Source organism: Eublepharis macularius, chromosome 2 (genome assembly GCF_028583425.1).
Source record: "Eublepharis macularius isolate TG4126 chromosome 2, MPM_Emac_v1.0, whole genome shotgun sequence".
NCBI lineage: Eukaryota > Metazoa > Chordata > Lepidosauria > Squamata > Eublepharidae > Eublepharis > Eublepharis macularius.
Genome location: NC_072791.1, coordinates 121899539 through 121920690, shown reverse-complemented (window position 1 = coordinate 121920690; position 21152 = coordinate 121899539). Strand labels below are relative to the sequence as shown.

The 21152-nt window shown below is 41.7% G+C and overlaps 1 protein-coding gene across 1 annotated transcript in view; it reads right to left on the bottom strand.

The window, feature by feature from the left end:
- Window positions 1–21152, bottom strand: part of SBF2 (SET binding factor 2) — a 611100-nt gene that overhangs the window by 123365 nt on the left and 466583 nt on the right. Inside the window, exon 18 of the mRNA XM_054970260.1 lies at window positions 3497–3667. Within this exon, the coding sequence (XP_054826235.1) occupies window positions 3497–3667 (171 nt within the window). The remainder of the gene's footprint in view (window positions 1–3496; window positions 3668–21152) is intronic.

Here is a 21152-nt window from a genome sequence, read left to right as displayed (position 1 = left end):
TATGTTCGGGAAAAATAAGTGTCAGGACTATCGGGAGAGTAGTCATCCGAAATTTTCGTACCCTAACCGACTTATTCAGGTCATGAATAACAAGGATAGGGTGAAGGCCCCCATCCTTTTTCTCTACAACAAATAGTCTGGAGTAAAACCCTCACAGATTATGCCCATCGGTTATCTCCTCAATAGCACTTTTCTCAAGGAGATCTTCTAATTCTGACTGAACCCCTTGGGTAGTCACCATTTCAGAAAAAACAGGGAGACTCAAGTTGGGTAAAGTAATAAACTCAATTTTATAACCAGCACGGATAATCTCAAGAACCCAAGAATCGGTGGTAACTCTACACCATGCATCGTAGAACAAACTCAGCCAGTTCCCAAACTTGGGATCCTGGCCCTGTAATTGTCAGAACTGCTTTGTGGCATGAACTTGCTCCTTTGAGGAGGACTGGTGAGGTCCCTGTTTGCTCCTCTGATTTGTGAATCAGGTTGCTCAGACGCGCTGGATGAGGCAGATGGTAGTGCCTTAGTTGGTGGGTCAGTGGCTGCCATGGCCCTTTGCCACAAAGAGGCTTGCAGCCTTCCCGCTCTCTCCAATCTAGCTTTGGGCATGAAATCACGGCAATGCTTGCACGCATGAGTATTGTGGGTCTCCCCGAGGCAAAAAAGGCAGTTGGAATGGCCATCAGAGTGGGTCATCTTGCAATCGCAAGAAACGCAGCATTTGAAAAGTGCTTTCTCAGACATTTTCACAAACTCACTCTACTTCTTTTCTCTCTTTTACAGGATGTCGTTGAGCTGGAGACTCCTCACACAACCACAGCAAAAGAGGAACTGAGGGTGAGAAGGGGCGCCCGCCTCCTATGGGGCCCTTTCGGCAGGAAGACAACCGTGCATGTGTGCAGGGAGGCGAGCCCCCCCCCTAGTGTTTTTGAGCTAAAAAATCTCTGAATTCGGCAGGCCTGCACAAGTGCAGTCCCATATGGGATTGCACTGGAAGACCAATGATGAACCTCCTGTTCGCGAACCAAAAAATGGCCCAGTTCGTGATGAACTTTGGTTTGTATTTTGGTTTGTGCCCATGTACCCTGCCCCATCTCCCTACTTTTACTGACAGGAACCAAGCCTAGAATACTGGCTAAACTGTTATGGTTGTCTAGAAATTGCCACTGAAGACATCTGGTTAAAGCTACAGGTGCTCCTTTAATCATTTTGGTTTTGACTCCCAATGTATTTCTTCTTTAAAGATTGTTCTGCAAATTTTTCGGGTGTGTCTTGTTCATTAATGGCTCCAGTCTTTCGATTTAAGTATCCTCAGATCATGGCCACTTGGCAATTAGTAATGGTAAAGGTAGTCCCCTGTGGCAAGCACTGAGTCATTACTGACCCATGGGGGAACGTCACAACATGAGGTGTTCTTGGCAGACTTGTTACGGGGTGGTTTGCCATTGCCTTCCCCAGTCATCTACACTTTATCCCCAGGAAACTGGGTACTTATTTTACCAACCTCAGAAGGATGGAAGGCTGAGTCAACCTTGAGCCAGCAACCTGAACCCAGTTTCCGCCAGGATCGAACTCAGGTTGTGAGCAGAGCTTAAGCTGCAGTACTGCAGCTTACCACTCTGTGCCACAGGGCTCATTGGCAATTAGTATGTAAGTTTATTTACTACTTGCACAATTACCAGGATAAGAATTCCAGAGGTTTATGAGCACACTCCGACATTTTTTAAAAAAGTATTCTGGAGACAACAAACTAGGGCTAATCTTGAATATGAATAACGTTCACACAGAATTGTATTCTTATTATGTTTTTCTCTATGTTGGCAATGAACCAGGAACATAAAACATCAATATAGATTAGGACTAATTTATGTCAGTTTGACTCAAAACCAGGATTGAGAATTGTTTCTCTCACATTGTGGGTTTCATTTCACTTACATATACATATATGCATAAGGGCAACAAATTGTATCATGAAGTGCCTTTAACTAGCTTCAGTTGGTTCATCAACTGCAGCCCCTTCCTGGAAAAGCAGCATCTGCCCACAGTTATCCATGATTTGGTAATGTTCAGATTAGAATACTGCAATGTACTATATGGGAAGTAGACATGGGCACGAATCTAAATAGGAAGCAATTTTTGCCATGAAATTGGCCGTTTTGTGTTATCGCGATACAGCGTTTTGTGGGGCCAGTTTTCAAGGTTTTCAGAAAAATCATGACTTTTTTTGCCTGTTTCATTTGCTTTGTGAACGTTTTATAATTGCAGACAGGCTGGCGCTGATCCATTGATTCCCTAGGCAACAATGGGCCCAGATCTTTTGTTGCAACTGGAAACCCCAATCACAGCCCACTTACCCTTGATCTCCTAGCCATCTGGAGAGCTTCCATTCTGCCCTATACAGCCACCAACAAAACCCACATGCCAGATGTCATGGGCACCCCTTAGGGCACATCTCAGTCAGGATGAATGGCAAGGTTTTGGAGAAAAATCCTGCTCCTCCAGTCCACATCTCAAACTCTTGGGACTGTCCTTGCCTGCAATTGAGTCCACCCCTCACTCCGTCTTCCCAGCTCAGTTCCACACTGCAGCCGGTAATCCTTCATCCTCCTCCTGAGTCTGATCCAGCAACTCCTGGTCCCTGTTTCAGTCAAACACTCTGGCAGCACTTGCTTCCCTGCGTTCAACATATTGCAATCTTGGCCAAACTAGAGGGTGGGTGGAGGAAAACCTGCTGATGTCTTCCTGCGAGTGGGTGAAGGGGACCGTTGAAATGCCCCTGGTTTTGACGAATCACGAAACTAATGAAATCGTTTCATGAACGGGTCAATTTCATGAAAATTTGTGGTTCGTGATTCGTGAAAATTGACGAAACATGAACCACTCATTTCGTTTTTTTCCCATTTTGTGCCCATGTCTAATGAGGAGCTACGCTATAAAAACCTTATGGGAATTTCAAGTGGTTCAGAATACAGCCGTCAGGTTTGTTGACAGGTACAGATAAAAGTGAATATATCTTGTCAATACTCAAAGAGCTTCACCAGTTCCCAGTTTGTTTCCAAGCAGAATTCAAAAGGCTGATTTGACAGATAAACCCCTAAATTATCTGAATTTGGCTGTATGAAATAACATCTGCTTATGTTCAGATGTGCCCAGCAGCTCAGATCTTCATTGGAATTTTGCCCCTGAGTGTACTGCTGTCTGAAAAAAAGTGAATGGCTGCCAGAGACAGGGTTTTCTCTGTGATAGCTTGTGGAATTCTTGTTTGTGGAATTTTCTTTATATCTGTCTGCCTGAAGCCCCATGATGATATTTAGACACCAAGGGGGTGTTGCTTCTCTAAGTATTCTATGAAATTTAATTGGAAACTGCCTATATCTTATCCAGTAATTGGTGCTGCTTTAGCTTGATATTGGTATTGTTTACCTTCTTACTTTTTTTTTGCATTTCTCCAAGTCATTTTGAGAATATTTAATGAGTTAGGGTAAAAATACTTTACCTTCTGCTTTAAGTATTGTGGATGATTGTCTTCCTTAGCTGACAGATAGAGGGAACGAATTTGATTTTGCACATCACTATAAAATGTTGTTTCCCAGAACTGCTGGTTAGCCCATATCGGATGATCTTGTACACAGGAATAAGCAAACTGATTGACTCCAGGTGATAATTTCTGAAAGCACAATGAATAATGATGATAATAATATATTTTGTAAACTGCTTTGAGTGATATTAAGTTGTCCTGAAGGGCGGTATATAAATTGAATATAGTAATTATTATAATAAGTCTCTTAAATCCAACAACGGATTTAATTGTTTCAGTACTAAAAAACATTAATAGAATAGATGGTTGCAGTATTTTTTTTAAATGAGTAATCTCAAGTATGCATGTACATATAATATATTCAGAGATAAATTTTCTCCTATAAATTTTGATGAGTAATGACAAAAACTAAATAGTGGCTTATCCATATTTGGAGACAATCTTTCACAGAAGTCTCACTCTTGAGACTTGGATCTTCCAGCATGAGGCATAGCCCATGGGAGTCAAGGCCCAAAGTGAGAATGACAGTAACTGAAAGAACTAGGTTACAAAATATAAAAAGCAGCTTAATTGCCACATACACGCTAACTTTTCATGATATTGGAAAATTCACATCTAAGACTGTGTATTAACAATTGCTTTCCAGGGACATCAAGGCATTATTGTAGAGATGTCACTGCCAATGGCACATATGTTCCTTTTTTGTGTAACTTTCCACAGTCTCTGAGGGCCAAACTAAATGTGACTGGAAACTCGTGGCCACCACAGATTCACCATCACCATTTAAAAGTGATTTTAAAATGTCACAGTGTAAAGCTCTTCCTCCCTGCACCTTTTCAAGTGCCAAAACAGTGGGGGAGTGCACACAACCCATGACTGTTTTGGCACTTAAAAAAGCATGTGAGTGGGGCGGGGAGTGTGGGCCATGTGGTATTTTAAAATCACTTTAAAATGGTGACAGCAAACCCATGGTGCCCACGAGTTTGCTTTCATATTTAGTTTGATACTGCGTAAACTGGTTTTACAGGTTTTCATAGCTCTTCAAACTATACTCTGAGAAAGCTGAAGTAACATCCAAAGAGCATGACCAACAGTGACTATCACAAGCATCTACTCGATAGAGTCCATGGTAAGTAACAAATTTATACAAGAAAAATTTATTTTGTAATGACATGGTTAAAAGCCAAACCTAGATTCACATTGAAGAAATAAATTAATAAGTTGCTTTAACTGAATCAACAAGGGCAACAAAAACTTTATCTAGGGGCAAATCCACACGCCCTCGGCGTGTCCCGGCGTTGCGCTAAATGTTCGCTAAACACCCGGAAGTATAGCGTCTTTCTAGCGCGATTTCTGAAATCACGCTAGAAAGACGCTATACTTCCGGGTGTTTAGCAAACATTTAGCGCAATGCTGGGACGCTTCGAGGGCGTGTGGATTTGCCCTAGTACTTTTTAATCTCATCTTTCTTGTTATGGGACAAAATTGTTGGTTATGGTTGCAGGTTAAAATACCTACTCAACTATTAGGCTCATTGGGCAGCCTCTCAGGGCTGGTATGACTATCACTTCTGCAAGAACGGTAGGACACAAAAATGTAACATATAAATATGAGAACAGCAATAAACCTTCTACTGCAACAAAGGTCTTCAAAAGGTTTCATGAAGTACTTTCAGAAACATTTATTCTTTCTTTCAGATTAATTTGCTTCTTGGGGTTCTAGATGCCTACCTATATTATAGTGGTTGTTGTGGGTTTTCCGGGCTGTATTGCCGTGGTCTTGGCATTGTAGTTCCTGACGTTTCGCCAGCAGCTGTGGCTGGCATCTTCAGAGGTGTAGCACCAAAAGACAGAGAGAGATCTCTGTCTTTTGGTGCTACACCTCTGAAGATGCCAGCCACAGCTGCTGGCGAAACGTCAGGAACTACAATGCCAAGACCACGGCAATACAGCCCGGAAAACCCACAACAACCATCGTTCTCCGGCCGTGAAAGCCTTCGACAATATATTATAGTGCTTTACTTTCTCCTATAGCTATAGAAAAGTTTAAAGAACAAAGTTCTGAGAGTACTTATCTTAGACATTTAAATTTAAAATTTGTCTGGCTATTATGACCTTTCCTTCTAAAACAATTATCAGTTTTAAATTAAGAGCTTTCCCCATTTTATATTTATATCCAGCATTTCTGAAGTCAACCACCAGGCGCTTCATAATGAGAATGAGTTACTCAGTTTAACCAAATGGCAGCCTTTAGAGGGCAATAGATTTCTGTGGAAATAATATGGCATTTCCCTTTTGTTAGGACTATCAATATTTATTTATTTATTTATTTATTTATTTATTTATTTATTTATTTATTTATTTATTTATTTATTTATATTCCGCCTTTCTCACTGAGATTCAAGGTGGATTACAAAGTGTGAGATTAGTATAGTCAATATCAATAACATTTCTATAAACAAAGCCACAGGGTAAATAGATACATGTTCACAAAGACATAGCATTATCAGGAATCCAATACAACATAGTGAAGTCTATGGTTCTTAACTCATTAGCTGAGCATCTGAGACCCCCCTCTCTACAATACAGCCCTCCTATCTGAGTAAAAAGACTTTTTAAATAATTTGGTTTTGCATCGTTTGCAGAAAGCCAGGAAAGTGAGGGGCTCTCCTGACCTCCTCAGGCAGACTGTTCCACAGGATAGGAGCCACCACAGAGAAAGCCTGTGTATGGGCTGCTGTTGATTTTGTCCATGTGCAGGGTGGCACTTGCAGGAGACCCTGTTCAGATGAGCGAAGCTGCTATGGAAGAGCATAAAACTACAATGTCTTCTTTAGGTGCCATTTGAGTTATTTGGAATCATTTGCCACCTCAGAGTCATAGAGTACCTATCTTTGCTTCCAGACTTGCTTATAAAAAGACATCTTACATATAAATATACACAAATATCAAAACTATTCTTTATTATTATGTATTCTTCCTTCTTATTTGTTTCCAAGCTTTTCCATTGCCACTGCACTAGGGCACCTCCTGTCCAATAACTCACTTACAATTAGCCCTAAACACATACTCTTTCTCGCTCTCTGTTCTGAGCTCAAGTTGATTCCAAATGGGAGTCAAAATTTCCATGCAACACACAGTGGTGAAGGTGGGGAGCTACATCTTTTTCAAATGTCTACTCATGCAGTAGATAGAGATAGATCCAGACGGTAGCTGTGTTAGTCTATCTGTAGCAGTGGAAAAGAGCAAGAGTCCAGTAGCACCTGTAAGACTATCAACATTTGTGGTAGGGTATGAGTTTTCGTGAGTCTCTGCATGCTTCAGCAAATTCCAGAACCTGTGGTTGGTATCCTAAGATCTCAGTTCCTCTTTTAGAAAAAGCTCACTGCTATTATAATTTGAGAATCTAGGTGTTCTGTGAATGGGTAAGTCACAGATGAAGGAGCAGTACTCAAGTTTAACAAGATGAACCCAGCAAGCTTCTTCAGACTCCTCTTCACTGACAGTGATTCTCTTAATCATTTCCCCCCAATCCTAGAAATCTCTATGGTCTATTCTATGGTCTACTCTCTCCCTCAAAGGAGCCTGTGCAATTTCTCCCTATTCTCTACCACATCTACTGCACATGGATGAGATAAAATATTCTTGCTGGACTGAAGTTTTTGGGAGTATCCCATAACAGATTAAGTGTTGCTAACTTAGATTTATTCATGTGAAAAGCCCACAGAAATGTGGAAACAGAAGTATGATCTGAAGTCTGTATGACTGGTTTTAGAGGTCATTCCAAGTCTGTGTATTTATATCCCAATTCTTGTATATGTATGCAAACATGCACTTGTACAGCTCTCTGCTTTAAAATTAAATGAAACAAGTGGAAGAGTCCGTGGCACAGAGTGGTAAGCTGCAGTACTGCAGCTCAAGCTCTGCTCACAACCTGAGTTCGATCCTGGCAGAAGCTGGGTTCAGGTTGCTGGCTCAAGGTTGACTCAGCCTTCCATCCTTCTGAGGTTGGTAAAATAAGTACCCAGTTTCCTGGGGGTAAAGTGTAGATGACTGGGGAAGGCAATGGCAAACCACCCCGTAACAAGTCTGCCAAGAACACATCATGACGTGACGTCCCCCATGGGTCAGTAATGACTCGGTGCTTGCACAGGGGACTATCTTTACCTAAGTGGGGACCTGCAAGAATGTTTTGGGGGGGGGGCGATCCTCCCCATCCTGCTTTTCCTACAACCCCCCAGTTTCACTGCAATGACAGCTGCCTCCCGCCTCCCAGCTTCACTGCCATGGCTGTTCTCCCATGCCTGCACCCTCTAGCTTCGCCACCTGACTCCCAGCTTTGCTGCTACGGTGGACCCACCTCAGCCCTGGGCACTCTGCCTGCCCACCTCCCCCCTATCCCAGGGGAGGGTAGGCTAGTTTCCTTATCTATCTCTGGCAGTGAGGTAGAGAGCTGCACTCAGCCCCGCAGTGACTTCCACACCCTACAGCAGCGAAACTCTCCAGCAGCCCACTGACCCCAACTTCATAACTCCCCTGCTTGCATGCAGGAGGAGGGGGCAAGTATGTTTTCTACACATGCATAGATAATACTCTTGTTTTGAAAGAGATTTAAACCACCTAATGTATTTCACATTTTTCTGCAAACCAGGGGTGTTTAGTGTCAGTGTAGCCCCAATCCATGGATTTAAGTATCCATAGATGAGGCCATACTTGACTACTATTAGAACACGGGGGGGGGGGGGGGCACAACCAAATGTTGGGGAGTGTTTTTTGTTTTATTTTTAGTAGTACTTAAAAAAACTGCAATGCATATCTCCTACCTCCCCACAGCTGTATTCTCTACTTGTTCCTCCAGGGAGGTGGGGGGAGGTCCAGCACCCTGAGAAGCAGATAGGCTCTTATTTTGGTAGGTTACTGTTTTGATGGTGGCAGTTCTCCTGCCAACCTGGCTGCCGCTAGCACACCTCTCCTCCCAATTTTCTTTGCTCACCTGCGACCCCAGTTCCTCTGCAATGTTACTGCCAGCTCTTCCTCCTAGAGCGCCCCCACCACCAGGGCCGTTTCCAGACGGCTTACCTTCTGCTGCTCCATGCCACAACGTCGCGGCTCGTGCCGGAGAAAACGCGAAATAGAGCGTTTTCTCGCGCAAGTTTTGCACAACATTGCGCAAAACTCACGCGAGAAAACGCGATTATTTCGCGTTCGCCCCAGCACAAGCCACGACGTTGCGGCATGGAGTGGCAGAAGGTAAGCCGTCGGGAAACGGCCCAGGCTGCCTGGAGCCTGGATCAGCAAGATCCAAGCTTTTCAGTCCTCCCTCTCCAGCACCCCACCCACCTGCACTCTTGTGTGTGCAACAAAAGAGGAGCATTGGAGGTTCCCATGCCTTCACTCGTTCAGCAGTCTTCCTCCCTTCCCAGACCTGCCAGAAACTGAGCTCATTCACCTGCCTGCCTGCCCACTTACAGCACTCTGCCTACTTATTGGCCCCCTGCTCTGCCTGGCTGTCCTTCCCTCCAGTGCGTGGCAGAAAGTAGTGACAGTTGTTACTTTCTCCCTCTCAGCAGATAACTTGCATTGGACAGAAACTCACTGAAGAAGGAAGAAGCAAGTGCATTTTCTGCATGAGCACAGAAAATGCTTTTGTTTGTGAGGTGTAAAAGCCCCCAATGAACTTTTTTTTTAACTTTGCAATTTTTTTTGCAAGCTAGGGATTGGCAAAAGGATGCAGAATCATCTGCTTTGTTTCCAAGTGTCCCTGACCTGTGGATTTAAGAATCTGTGGTGGGGCACTTGGCTATTAGTAAATATAACAGAAGGATAAACGTTTAATTGTGGGTGTATAATATTATGTGATGCAAACAAATCCTGGACATGGATAATAAGGTTAATACAGTCATTTGTATACATACACATTCATACACTTAGTGGGACTATACTTTTTGTAGCCTAGATCATGCCTACTTTTCCCACTCATATATTTGACTGCTCAGTTCTGACTCAATCTTAATATCTATTCAAACATCTCAATGGGGGCGTGGCGTCGGCACCGAGAGGAATGGACGCCTAAAGCCAGAGCTCCGGTTCAATTCCACCCCTAAACCCCGATAAGCGCATCAAAAACGTTCTACACAACTTAGTATGAAGGGTAAGCACGATCTTACTTCAAAGAAGCCCAATATTAAGGCGGTAAAAAATTTGCAGAGCTATTTCCCAGCTTCGCAAGCAGACGGCACGGAGGGGGAGATAGAGGGAACGAGTGCAAACATGGCGGCCGCTGTGGTAAATGCTGAGGCGCGAAAAACTCAGACGGTTTCCTATGACCCAGCACTGAAAGCCCTACTGCTAGACCTTGAATCGAGCTTTTCTAACAAAATCTCCCACTTGATGGAACCACTATCACAACAATTAACTGATCTTAAGATAGTGATGGACTCTGTGGTCGCTAAGTCGGATCAGGCTCTTACCCAGACTGCGGCTTTAAGGGAGGATGTCCACTCCCTACAATCAGAACAAGATCGTGTCCACTATAAGATCTTGGACATGGAGATTCAACTGCGGGGTGCTAATCTGAAATTTAGGGGGATAGAGGAAAATGCGGCCATGGATGCAGACCTTGCTGTTTTTTTGGCGGGCTGGCTGACGACGGAGCTAAAGCTGGAGGAAACCCATGCATTGATTATATTCAAGGCTTATCGAGTGGGCCCCAGAAATCCAGATAAGAGACGGGGACCTAGAGATGTGGTGGCCGTCTTTGCCGACTGGAGGCTGAGGAAAAAAACGCTTGAGGTGGCGAGGGCGCGAAAATTCCTCTCCTACAATGGAGCGCGAATCAGCGTCTATACAGACCTACTGGCAGAGATTTTGGAGCGACGACGACAACTCCGGCAGATAACTGAGGAACTCAGAAATGCCCAAATAGAATACAGCTGGACCCGGTATTCTGCACTGAGAGTCACGATGAAGGGTATACAACACTTGATCTCTGCTCCCGAGGAAGGCCTCCGGTTTCTACGTGAGCTAGGCATAGAGGTCGCCATGGAGACGGAGGCCAGCTCTCAGAAAAGAAAACGACCGCTGCCCATGTCTCCTCAGAAAAATAATAAAATACCGGTCCGGGACACTTGAAGCTCTGACTGGTAGGACTTATGACCAGAATATGTTGTGTTGGAACGTCCCAATCTTACTTAATTTACTCACGGGTAGGGGTGGTTGGGGTGGGATTGAAGGGATTGCTTCTTTATTAGCCCCTTCCACAGACAGTCCTCCTTACTGTTTATTTACAGCAACCTCGTTGCAGAGATCTCTCACGAGGCTGCTGAGGACTGTTTAGCACCTTAGTTTCTGTTTCTCTATTGGAGACAGTTGATTTAGAGAAATATAAGATCTTGTGATATTTATATAGATATACTCTTCAAGTTCTCCCTGGAAAATAAGTAAAAAAACACTGAGTGCTCGTTGTATATAGTTTAGTTTAGGTAGTTAAGGCAAGTTAGTGATTTAATATTAAGAGGTGCGCCCCTTGATTTGATCCACTCCTACATAAAGTAATAAAAAGAAATCTTAATTAATTAATACCTACTTGATTGGCATATCATATATTCGGAATTCATTGCAGCTTGATCCGACGTTAGTAAGGGGGGGGGGAGGTAACGAAGCAGTCTATACGTCCATTACAACTTGCAGTTTTACCCACTGACTATCTGCTTGCTCCTTACTGCACTTTACAGAAGTAAGGGCAAGAATCAATTAATCATTTATTACAAATCTGGGGACAGTTGGTTTAAAGGAGTATAAGACGTGTGTTAATTGAATATATTTACACTTTCAAGCTTTTACCAAAAACAATAATAAAGTGCGGCGTGCTCATTATATATAGCTTTGTTAAGGTAGTTAGGCAAGTTAGTGTTTTAGTGCTAAGAGGTACATCCATCAATTCAATCTACTCCTACATAAGGTAACAAACAGAAATCTTAATTAATTGGTTCTTATTTGATTAGCAAATTGAACAATTGGAATTAATTGCAGTTTGATCCATCCATAATCAGAGAGAGAAGGTAACGTAGCAGACTACACGCAAGTTAGTGATTTAGTGTTAAGAGGTACATCTATTAATTTGGTCTACTCCTACATAGGGTAATAAAAAGGAATCTTAATTAATTAGTACTTACTTGATTGGCTCATTATATACTTGGAATTAATTGCTGTTTGATCCATCCATAATCGGAGAGGGGAGGTAACATAGCAGACTACAAGCTCATCACAACTACCAGTTTTACCCACTGACAGTCTGCTTGCTTATCACCATACTTTAAAAGGGTAAGGGCGAGAGTCGATTAATTATTTATTGTAAATTACCAACACAGTAGATTAACTTACACTTGCTATACATTTTGTTGCATTTGTGTTTTGTGATAAGATTTCTCTTTCCTTTCTAATGAATTTGTTGCATGATTGACTTCAAAGTGATGAAATTTGATTGCTTAATTAACTAACATCAGACAGTGATTTATTTACCTGAATCTTATTGCACTTGCGTATTGATCCTTCATTTGGTGCTTAGATCATTTCAGCCATCTCATTCATATCTATTATAAACTACTGAAGCAGGAGCCTTTACACGCCTGCTAGCGGTATATATACTTGCACTTTTGGTTCTGCAATACTATTTCATACCACTTCAAAGGCCAATTCTGATACTCTAATTTTGCCCATTTCATAATGGCCTCACAACCGCATGTCCATATTATCTCGCAAAATGTGAGGGGTTTAAACAACCTGGTGAAGAGAAGGAGAGTTCTGACCAGCCTGGCGAAACTGAATGTAGATGTAGCCCTGATCCAAGAAACACCTCCATGCATCCTATGAGGCGGAGCTTAAGGCCCCATGGATAAAATTGCAATTCCACGCAAAAGGCTCCTCCAAATCCCGCGGGGTGGCAATCTTACTAGCAAACAGGGTCCAATTTGAACACAAGGCCACCCTAAGGGACCCTAGAGGCAGGTTCTTATTTCTAAAGGGGCACTTCAATGGGCAGTTGCTTACATTGGCATCTGTCTATGCGCCCAACACACAGCAACTGGAGTTCACGGAAGAAGTTCTCCAAAAATTGGAAGCATTCCAGGAGGGATCAGTAATTGTGGGAGGGGACTTCAATTATGTAGCACACTATGGCCTAGATAAATCCTCTTTTCCCCTCAACAATGCACCTCGAGCGCCAAGAAGATCTAAGAACCCTAATCGTGACACGCAGATGCTCACACTATTTACTCGGTTCCACTTAGTGGATATATGGAGGGAGATGAACAAGCTGGCCAAAGATTACACATACTACTCCCCACGCCATGACGTATACACCAGGATCGACTATATCCTGGTGTCCCCAGATCTGAGAGACAGAGTGCTACTCTCCAGCATAGGAGACATAAACTATTCGGATCATGCCTGGGTAACGTGCAAATTGTCCCTAGACAGGCCCTACGAAAGAGAGAGGCATTGGACGTTTCAGAAAAACCTCATACTTAATGAGAACAATGTCCTACAAATTGAACGAGATATCGCCCAATATCTCAAAGATAACCAAACAGGCACGACATCTTCCCAAACAGTGTGGGACGCTCTTAAGGCGGTACTAAGGGGACAACTGATCGCTCTCTCTGCCTCTCTAAATAAGAAGAAAAAACTCCAAAAGCAACTCATAATGGATAAAATCCACCAATTGGAACGCTTGCACAAGGAAAGAGGCAGCAAAAAAACCTATAAACAACTGCTCCATGAGCGCAAAGCTCTGGAGTCACTTGAAACGTCCTAAATACAAAAGAACATCTTATATTTAAAACAAAAGTATTGGAACCACTCTCCTAGGACCCTACGTTATCTGTCCTGGAAGGTCAAGGAGAAAAGAATAAATAGGCATGTCAGACTCATTAAAGACGACAAGGGACAAATGTTCACTAAATCTCCAGAAATATTGAATGTATTTACAAAATTTTACACAAATTTATATACTTCATCCAGGCCAGATAAAGTGTCAATTAGGAACTATCTATCAACCCATAAGAACATTAAAAAACTGGCAGCGGAACACAGCCAATTAATGGATACCCCAATCACTGCCACAGAACTGCTGGAATCCATTAAGAAATTAAAGAGCAATAAGGCCTCTGGGCCGGATGGCTATCCGGCCGAATTCTACAAAACATTCGCTCTGGTGTTAACCCCACCCCTGTTATTGGCCTGTAACGAGGTACACAAATTGGGGACCTTACCTGGAACCTGGGCTGAGGCAGTCATCACCATGATCCCCAAGGAAGGCAAAGACCCCTCTAACCCCGGTTCGTATAGACCGATTTCTTTGCTGAATGTCGATTATAAAATCTTTACCTCAATATATGCACGATGCTTCAATTCTTTCATTGGAAATTATATTTGTACAGATCAGATTGGCTTTATTCCCAACAGGGACATCTCCGACAACATTTATAAGGCATTGAACATTTTGGCATTCAGTAGACACAACAAATTACAAACCACATTCCTCTCCTTGGATGTTGAAAAAGCTTTCGACACCCTGGAGGTCCCGTACCTGCAGATGCTCTTTTCCCACATGAAATTCGGCCCCAACTTCCTACAAACAATTAAGGCGATATACGCAGGCCCCAAGGCAAGAATCAAACTTAACGACTTAGCGTCCGATCCCTTCACACTACACCGAGGCACGCGCCAAGGATGTCCCCTTTCCCCTATCCTTTTCGCCCTCGCGATAGAGCCCTTAGCAGAGGAGATAAGAACCAATGAAAGGATTCAAGGCATTGAAATAGACAAGCGTACTTACAAAATATGCTTATTCGCTGATGACATCTTGCTGTTTCTTACGTGCCCACTTGTTTCCCTCACGGCTCTGGCAGTTGTTCTTGCTCACTTTGGGTGTATATCGGGGTTGAGGATAAATCAAGCCAAATCTACCATCCTATCAGTAAACCTCCCGGAGGAGACATGTAGCGACATAAAACGGCAATTTGAATACCAGTGGGCTATATCACACCTCCGATATCTGGGCATAAATATCCCTCCCAACCCAGCCCAGCTACTCCAGGTAAACCACGTCCAAAAGATGAAAGAAATTAAACACCTTCTGCTCAAATGGAACAAGCAAAACCTGGCATGGTATGAAAGATACCATTTGATAAAATCCTTCGTCCTCCCAAAATTGATATTTTTGTATAGAACAACTCCGATTGAAATCCCTAGCAAAATTCTGAGCCAATGGCAGATGACATTAAACCGATTCTTGTGGCAGAATAAGCGCCCCAGGATTGCCTTCAAAGTTTTGTGCGCCCCTAAAACAACAGGGGGCTTTAACTACCCAAATATAGGGTGCTATTATGATGCAGCCAGACTATCGGACATCCTCCAGATCTTACTCCCCTCTGGACACTCTGATTGGATAAACATAGTGGGCACCTTTTCCCAGCCAAAAACATTGCGAGAAACATTCTGGTCTACCCCAAGTTTGCGTCCTCCTTCCATACATCAAAATATGTTCCTTACTGCACTGTTAAAGCTCTGGGACAGACTTAAGCAGTCCCTTCTTCCGGCTATATCCCGCTTTTCGGTGCTCACATCGCATAAAGGTATGCCCCGACAGCATAACATAACCGCACTGCGCTCCTGGGATGAACTACGAGACTTGAGGTTGTTGGATATAGCCACCAAGGATGGTATTATAAGCAGAGTAGACTTGAACAACAACCTGGGTAGGGAAGTCCCCTGGTTTTTCTACCTCCAACTGCGATATCTTCTGAACGAATTAAATGTAAAAAGCGTAATGACTAAACCAACAACTAAATTTGAAGCACTTCTGGACTCCCACTCATTTAACCGTAAGGGTCTCCTGTCAAAACTATACCTCGTCTTGCTTGATACCAAACCACTAAACACTGAGGCGCTGCTCAATAGATGGCAGCAAGACTGTGGGATGGAGCTCACACGAGAAGATAGAGAGCATGTTTGGACATCTGCATTGCTTAATTCCTCTGTCACCAGTGTGCGTCTCCAAACCTATAAGCTTATCCACAGGTGGTACCTCACTCCCCAAAAGCTGGCGAAAATATATCCCAGCAGATCTCCACTCTGCTGGAAAAAATGCGGGGAGCAGGGTACGTTCCTGCACTGCTGGTGGGAGTGTAAAAGTGTTGCTGCCTTCTGGAAGGCGGTTCTCCAGGAAATTTCCCGTATCACGACTTATGTGATACCCCCAAGCCCGGGACTTGTTTTCTTGGACCTTTGGGGAGATCTAGATATTCCTCATCTGCGGAAGGCATTGGTCAGAACTTTCCTTGTAGCTGCAAAAACCACAATTGCACTCAGGTGGAAGTCGCAATACCCACCCACTCTTGACATATGGTATAGAATAGTGTGGGACCACCTTATAATGGAAAAGATAACAGACAGAATTCGATCATTGCAAAACCCCTCCAAACCTACACAATTTTACGCACAATGGTACCCCTTTCTGGAATTTTTATCTCAAAATGAATGGCTGATCTCTAAGCTACCTCACTATGCGATTATAAACCCCGAAATTTGAATTATGGATTTACTCTGCGACATACTGGATGTGCCTGTACATGATTCTCCCGATGCTGTTGTGATTAGCTTGCTTACCACTGTATTAGAATCCTGTTGATTATGTATAATATTTGCACACTTGATTATTGCCGACTGTTAGTGTTTTGATGTTTATGTATTGTTGTATCTGAACATTGTTACGTATGATATCACCCTTTTTCTACGCATTTATTGTTGATCTTGTTACTTGTTACACTTTCAATAAAATTTTTGAAAATTAAAAAAAAAAATCTCAATGATAATGTAAGGTGTGAATATTTAACTTTCATTTTCAGTATCTAGCCTCAGGATCTCATTGTCCTTTCATTGCATTCTTACAAAAATAATGTAAAGTTCATTTCTGCCAAGTGTGTCCTTGATGCCAAGTTATAAAACCTCAACAGGGGACATACTAGAAATTCTGACAAAACTTAATAACTATCATAGTGTGAATGGCGCCACAATAATGTGTGTATTTTAAAATACTTATCTGCCAATTTCAACATGCTTAAAATGGATAAAATATTGAAACTGAAAACTACCTGTAGCCTTACACATTTATGTAAAGTATTATAAAGAAATAGCTCTCATCTGAAATTAATGTTAGAACTGACCTCATCATTAATAAAAAAAAATATTATTTCCTTTGTAAAACTTTCAGGATCTGTGAAATCAGCTGCCATTCCTTTAACAGGATGTACAGTATGCTAAACACATAATCTTGAGGTCAAACAACAAAACCTACAGTAAAAATTAATGCGCACAGAGGTTTTGTTTGGGGGGTGGGGGTGGTTATACTCAATTTGTCAGTTGGAATCTAAGGCTCTGGTGCTGCCATTCATGCACACAGGTTGCAAATTCGAATCTCTCTATTCCTGTAAAGCCGCAGTAAGTGCTGTGGCAAGATTGAGGAGCAACAGTGGTGGAGGCCAAGAGGATCTGCAGGATTAATCAGAGAGGGGGAGCTAAATCATTTAGAAAACATTCTAGGCCTCTTGATGACTAATTGGATGTATATACATGTCAGGATACATTAAAAACAGTAAAGTTAGGATTTGGAGGGCAAGTGCCCTCTACTCCTCATGGACACTCATGGTGGAGACAAGCTGGCTACTGATTAAAAAATAGATGACTTTTGAACCTTCTTTGCTCTTTTCTATTTTGACTGAAGACAAAGGGGAGAGAGGATTTGCATTGGCTAGGCAGGATACAAGGAGTTTTTTTGGAACAGAGAAAATGAATGTGTTGAGAATTGAAGGAGAATTGCTTTGAAGAAAAAATAATTTGGGCTCATGGGTGGGATATACTATGATACATTGATTAAAATAATTGGTGTAGAGTTGATGTTTGTGGCTTGTATTCCCACTCTGCCATTAGTCAACTTGTGGTCTTGGCCAAGTTTCCATCTATGCTAACGTTCTAGCCTGTGACCAGTCAAATGGTATGGAGACATGAGGGCAACAGTCTTCCTTTCTTGCTGGTTCCCATCATTTATTTTTATAATGTGTTAAATATTTTACTGCATTTTTGCTGTCTTATTTTGTTGTGATTTTACTGTATAATTTTTAGTGGAAGTTGCCCTGGATTTTTGTTTTGATAGGTAAAATAAATTATTTAGATAACTAAAGGTGACTATAGCATTGCAGTTATATATACGAAAATGCAATGCAATAATCTTTTTCGTTATGCTCTGCCATGACAGCTTTGCTCATCTGATCAAAGTCTTCTGAAAATGCCCCCCGGCAAATGCTTAACATCAAGGGCTGCCTGTACATATGTATTCTCTGTTATGGCTTCCAGGTTGTTGAATGGCCTGTTTGAGGAGGTCATGAAGCCTCACATACTTCTATCATTCTTCAGAGCATATGAAACAGAAATGTTCAGAAGATCATTTTTATAAAGGAATATGGGTGTAGAATAATGAAAAGGAGGTTGCTTTTATAAATGGAATAGGACTGTGGTCTACACCACTGCTTGTTGTATGTAATCTTGCTTTTACTTCCCAATTTTCTTGCAATCTAGTTTCTGCATTGTTTATAGTTAGGGATGCCATTTTCCCACAGGGGGTGGAGGATCCCCTGCTCCCATCCTCCATCCCCTGCCTCTACTCACCTGGCCGGTGGGGAAGGAACAGTAGTATGATGATGTCACTTCTGGGAGTGATGTCATTGTGCCACTCCTGCGCTTCTCATTGGGCCAATTTTGGGCCCAAATCAACCCACTGAGAAGTGCATGCATGCTTCCGCGCCTGCACAATGATGTCACTTTCTGGAAGTGCAATGATGTCACTTTCTTGCATGTGCAAGGGGCACCCGTGAATGCCAAAAAGGTAAGTGCTAGGTCTCCTCCCCCCCACCAGGAGGACAGGGGGACCTGTCATCCCTGTTTATAGTGTGCCATGTGTTAAAGGTTTTTTTATTTGCACTGTGTTCAAATTTTGCAATCTAGTCATATTGCAGTTTTTATTGAATGTCTTAGGATATTTCAGTGCATTTTTTTCATATTTTGTAATCCACCTCAAATCTCAGTGAGATTTTAGTCCTTAGAGACCAACAAGATTCTTCTTCTGAAGAAGAGAGCACTGACTCTTGAAAGCTTTCACTCTGAAAATCTTGTTGGTCTCTAAGGTGCCACTGGACTAAAATCCTGCTGTTCTACTACAGACCAACAGGGCTACTCACCTAACAAGTCTCAGTGAGAAATGCAGACTACAGAAAAGTGAAGTGAAGTAAATACATTTTTAAAAAAGAGTTTTGAGTTCAGACATGAAAAATCCAATATGGTACACACCTGTGGTTTGAGTGCATCTACTGGCAACCTTATTGTGCTCAGGCTTTCCGATTCTAACAGGCAAGAGAACAAACCTAACAGATCTAGGTGAAGGTATGTGGACTTGTTCAAATATAATGCCCTCGCTACTTTAACTATGGTTAAGTGATTGCTTGCTCCTGCTTCATTAGGTAGTCTCATATCTTAACGTTAAGGACTACCACAGCATTGAGAGTAACTATTGTTATTACTAAGATTTTCTTTAAACCACAATTATAAATCTGTTTTAGATGCTTGTTCCAAAATTGCTTAAATCAGGGTAAAGTCACACATGCTTAGCACTGGTAGTAAGGCAACCATAGAGAAAAAGTAATGTACATATAGACAAAAAGTAGAGAAAATTCATATTTTAAAAGACAAGGGGAGCAAACAATTCCTTAAGTATGATTGATAGTCCCCTAGATACATTCCTCTGCAATTTCAGCCTTGTATGCTTATGAATGCCAAGCAACCTTGAAAAAGTATAGGCAGATAGTATCTCTTGAATGCAGCTTGTTGCACATAAGCTATCAGTCTATAGATGTTAATTTATTGTTGAAAGCATATGAAAGTGTCCTCGTAAGAGACAAAATACAGCACAAACATGTATTTCTTGGTGGGTGGAGACAATGGTTGGTTTAATTCCCAATTAATTTAAAAACTAATGGTCTGTAACCCATGTGAATTGAACGGCACCATTGCGCTACCCTGCCGCAAAAATAGAGCAGTGTGGAAACGGCCATTATGCTGAGTATATTTACAAGTTCAAAAGAACAGGTTCATTAGTGAGAGCAGCATACTGTTTGTCACTTCTAAAAATGACTGAATATATCTTAATCTTTATTCCATTATGGAAAAGGATTTTTAAAGTAGCCAAAAGTAGGGCTTTGCACATGCAGTTTATTGACCAAAATAATTTCTACAAGAAATTCCATACAGAAGATTTTTTTAAAAAAAAAGCCTTATTCAGGGAATACATAGGAAATCATAGGCAGAGGAGGGGGTGGAAGTGTAAACAGTATTTCACACTATGAATTATATTGCTAATCTCAGGGACTGGATTTGCAAAATACTCTTCCAGTACTTTAATTTCTATTCTCAAACTGAACACTGTTTCTTAGAGATGAAATCACATACCCGTGAAAAATAAAATGAATGTCATCCAAGAAACACATTTGGATAAATCCATTTACATAAATTTTAAGCAGTGCTACTGGACTCTTGCTCTTTTCTAATGGTGATAAAGAGTATCGTCATACATTCTACACAAACAGGAGAAGAGACAGGAAAGAGAGATGTATTTGCTTTTCTCAGACTTGTTTAAAACAACCAAAATTATGCTATCTCCACACTGAAACCGTATTTTGTTTGTATTAATTAATTTATTAAAGCATTTATACCGCCTTTCCACATTGTTGAAAGTGGCTTACACAATGATTTTAAAATGTTCAAATTAAAGCCAAGATAAAATCTTTCCCTTCCCTCCCTTAAAAGATGCCTACCCTTCGCACACCCTGGTAAACAAGCAAACCTTGCAGCATATCCTGAATATCTCTAAGGAGGGGGCTCCTCTCACATCCACAGAGCAGAGGGCAATGCTGGAAAAGGCTCATTCTCTGGTTGATGTCAGATGGGCCACCCTAAGTAGTGGGACACCCAACAAATGGCTGCCTGAGGATCATAATTGGTGCACTGGCACATATGGAAGAAGTCAACCCTTCAAACATGTGCTTTAAAGGTCATGTTCAGCATGCACAGACCAAGATTCACTATACCAAATAAGGATGCAAAGAGGAAGCTTCATTGCCCACATGATTTGAAATGTTGAAAACATTACTGGCCAATATAAGTTCTACATCCACTTTTTGTAACAGACCATATAGCGCTGAGCAGTTTTAGAAAGACACACTTAAAATGCTGAGCAGCGTTAGAAAGTCTTAGAAAAAAAGGAAGAGATGCTCTAGCTGCAGAAGAGGTTTTCTTAGGAAAACTTACACAAACTAATTTACACATTACATAAAACTTATTTAGTATCCTCCAGGATTCTGCTTTATTTATTTATTTATTTATTTATTTATTTATTTATTTATTTATTTATTTATTTATTTGCCTTTTAGCAACCAACATAGAATGAATTAGCATAAGACATTTTCAGCAAAAAGGGAAACATTTTATGTCAACAATAACTATAGTGT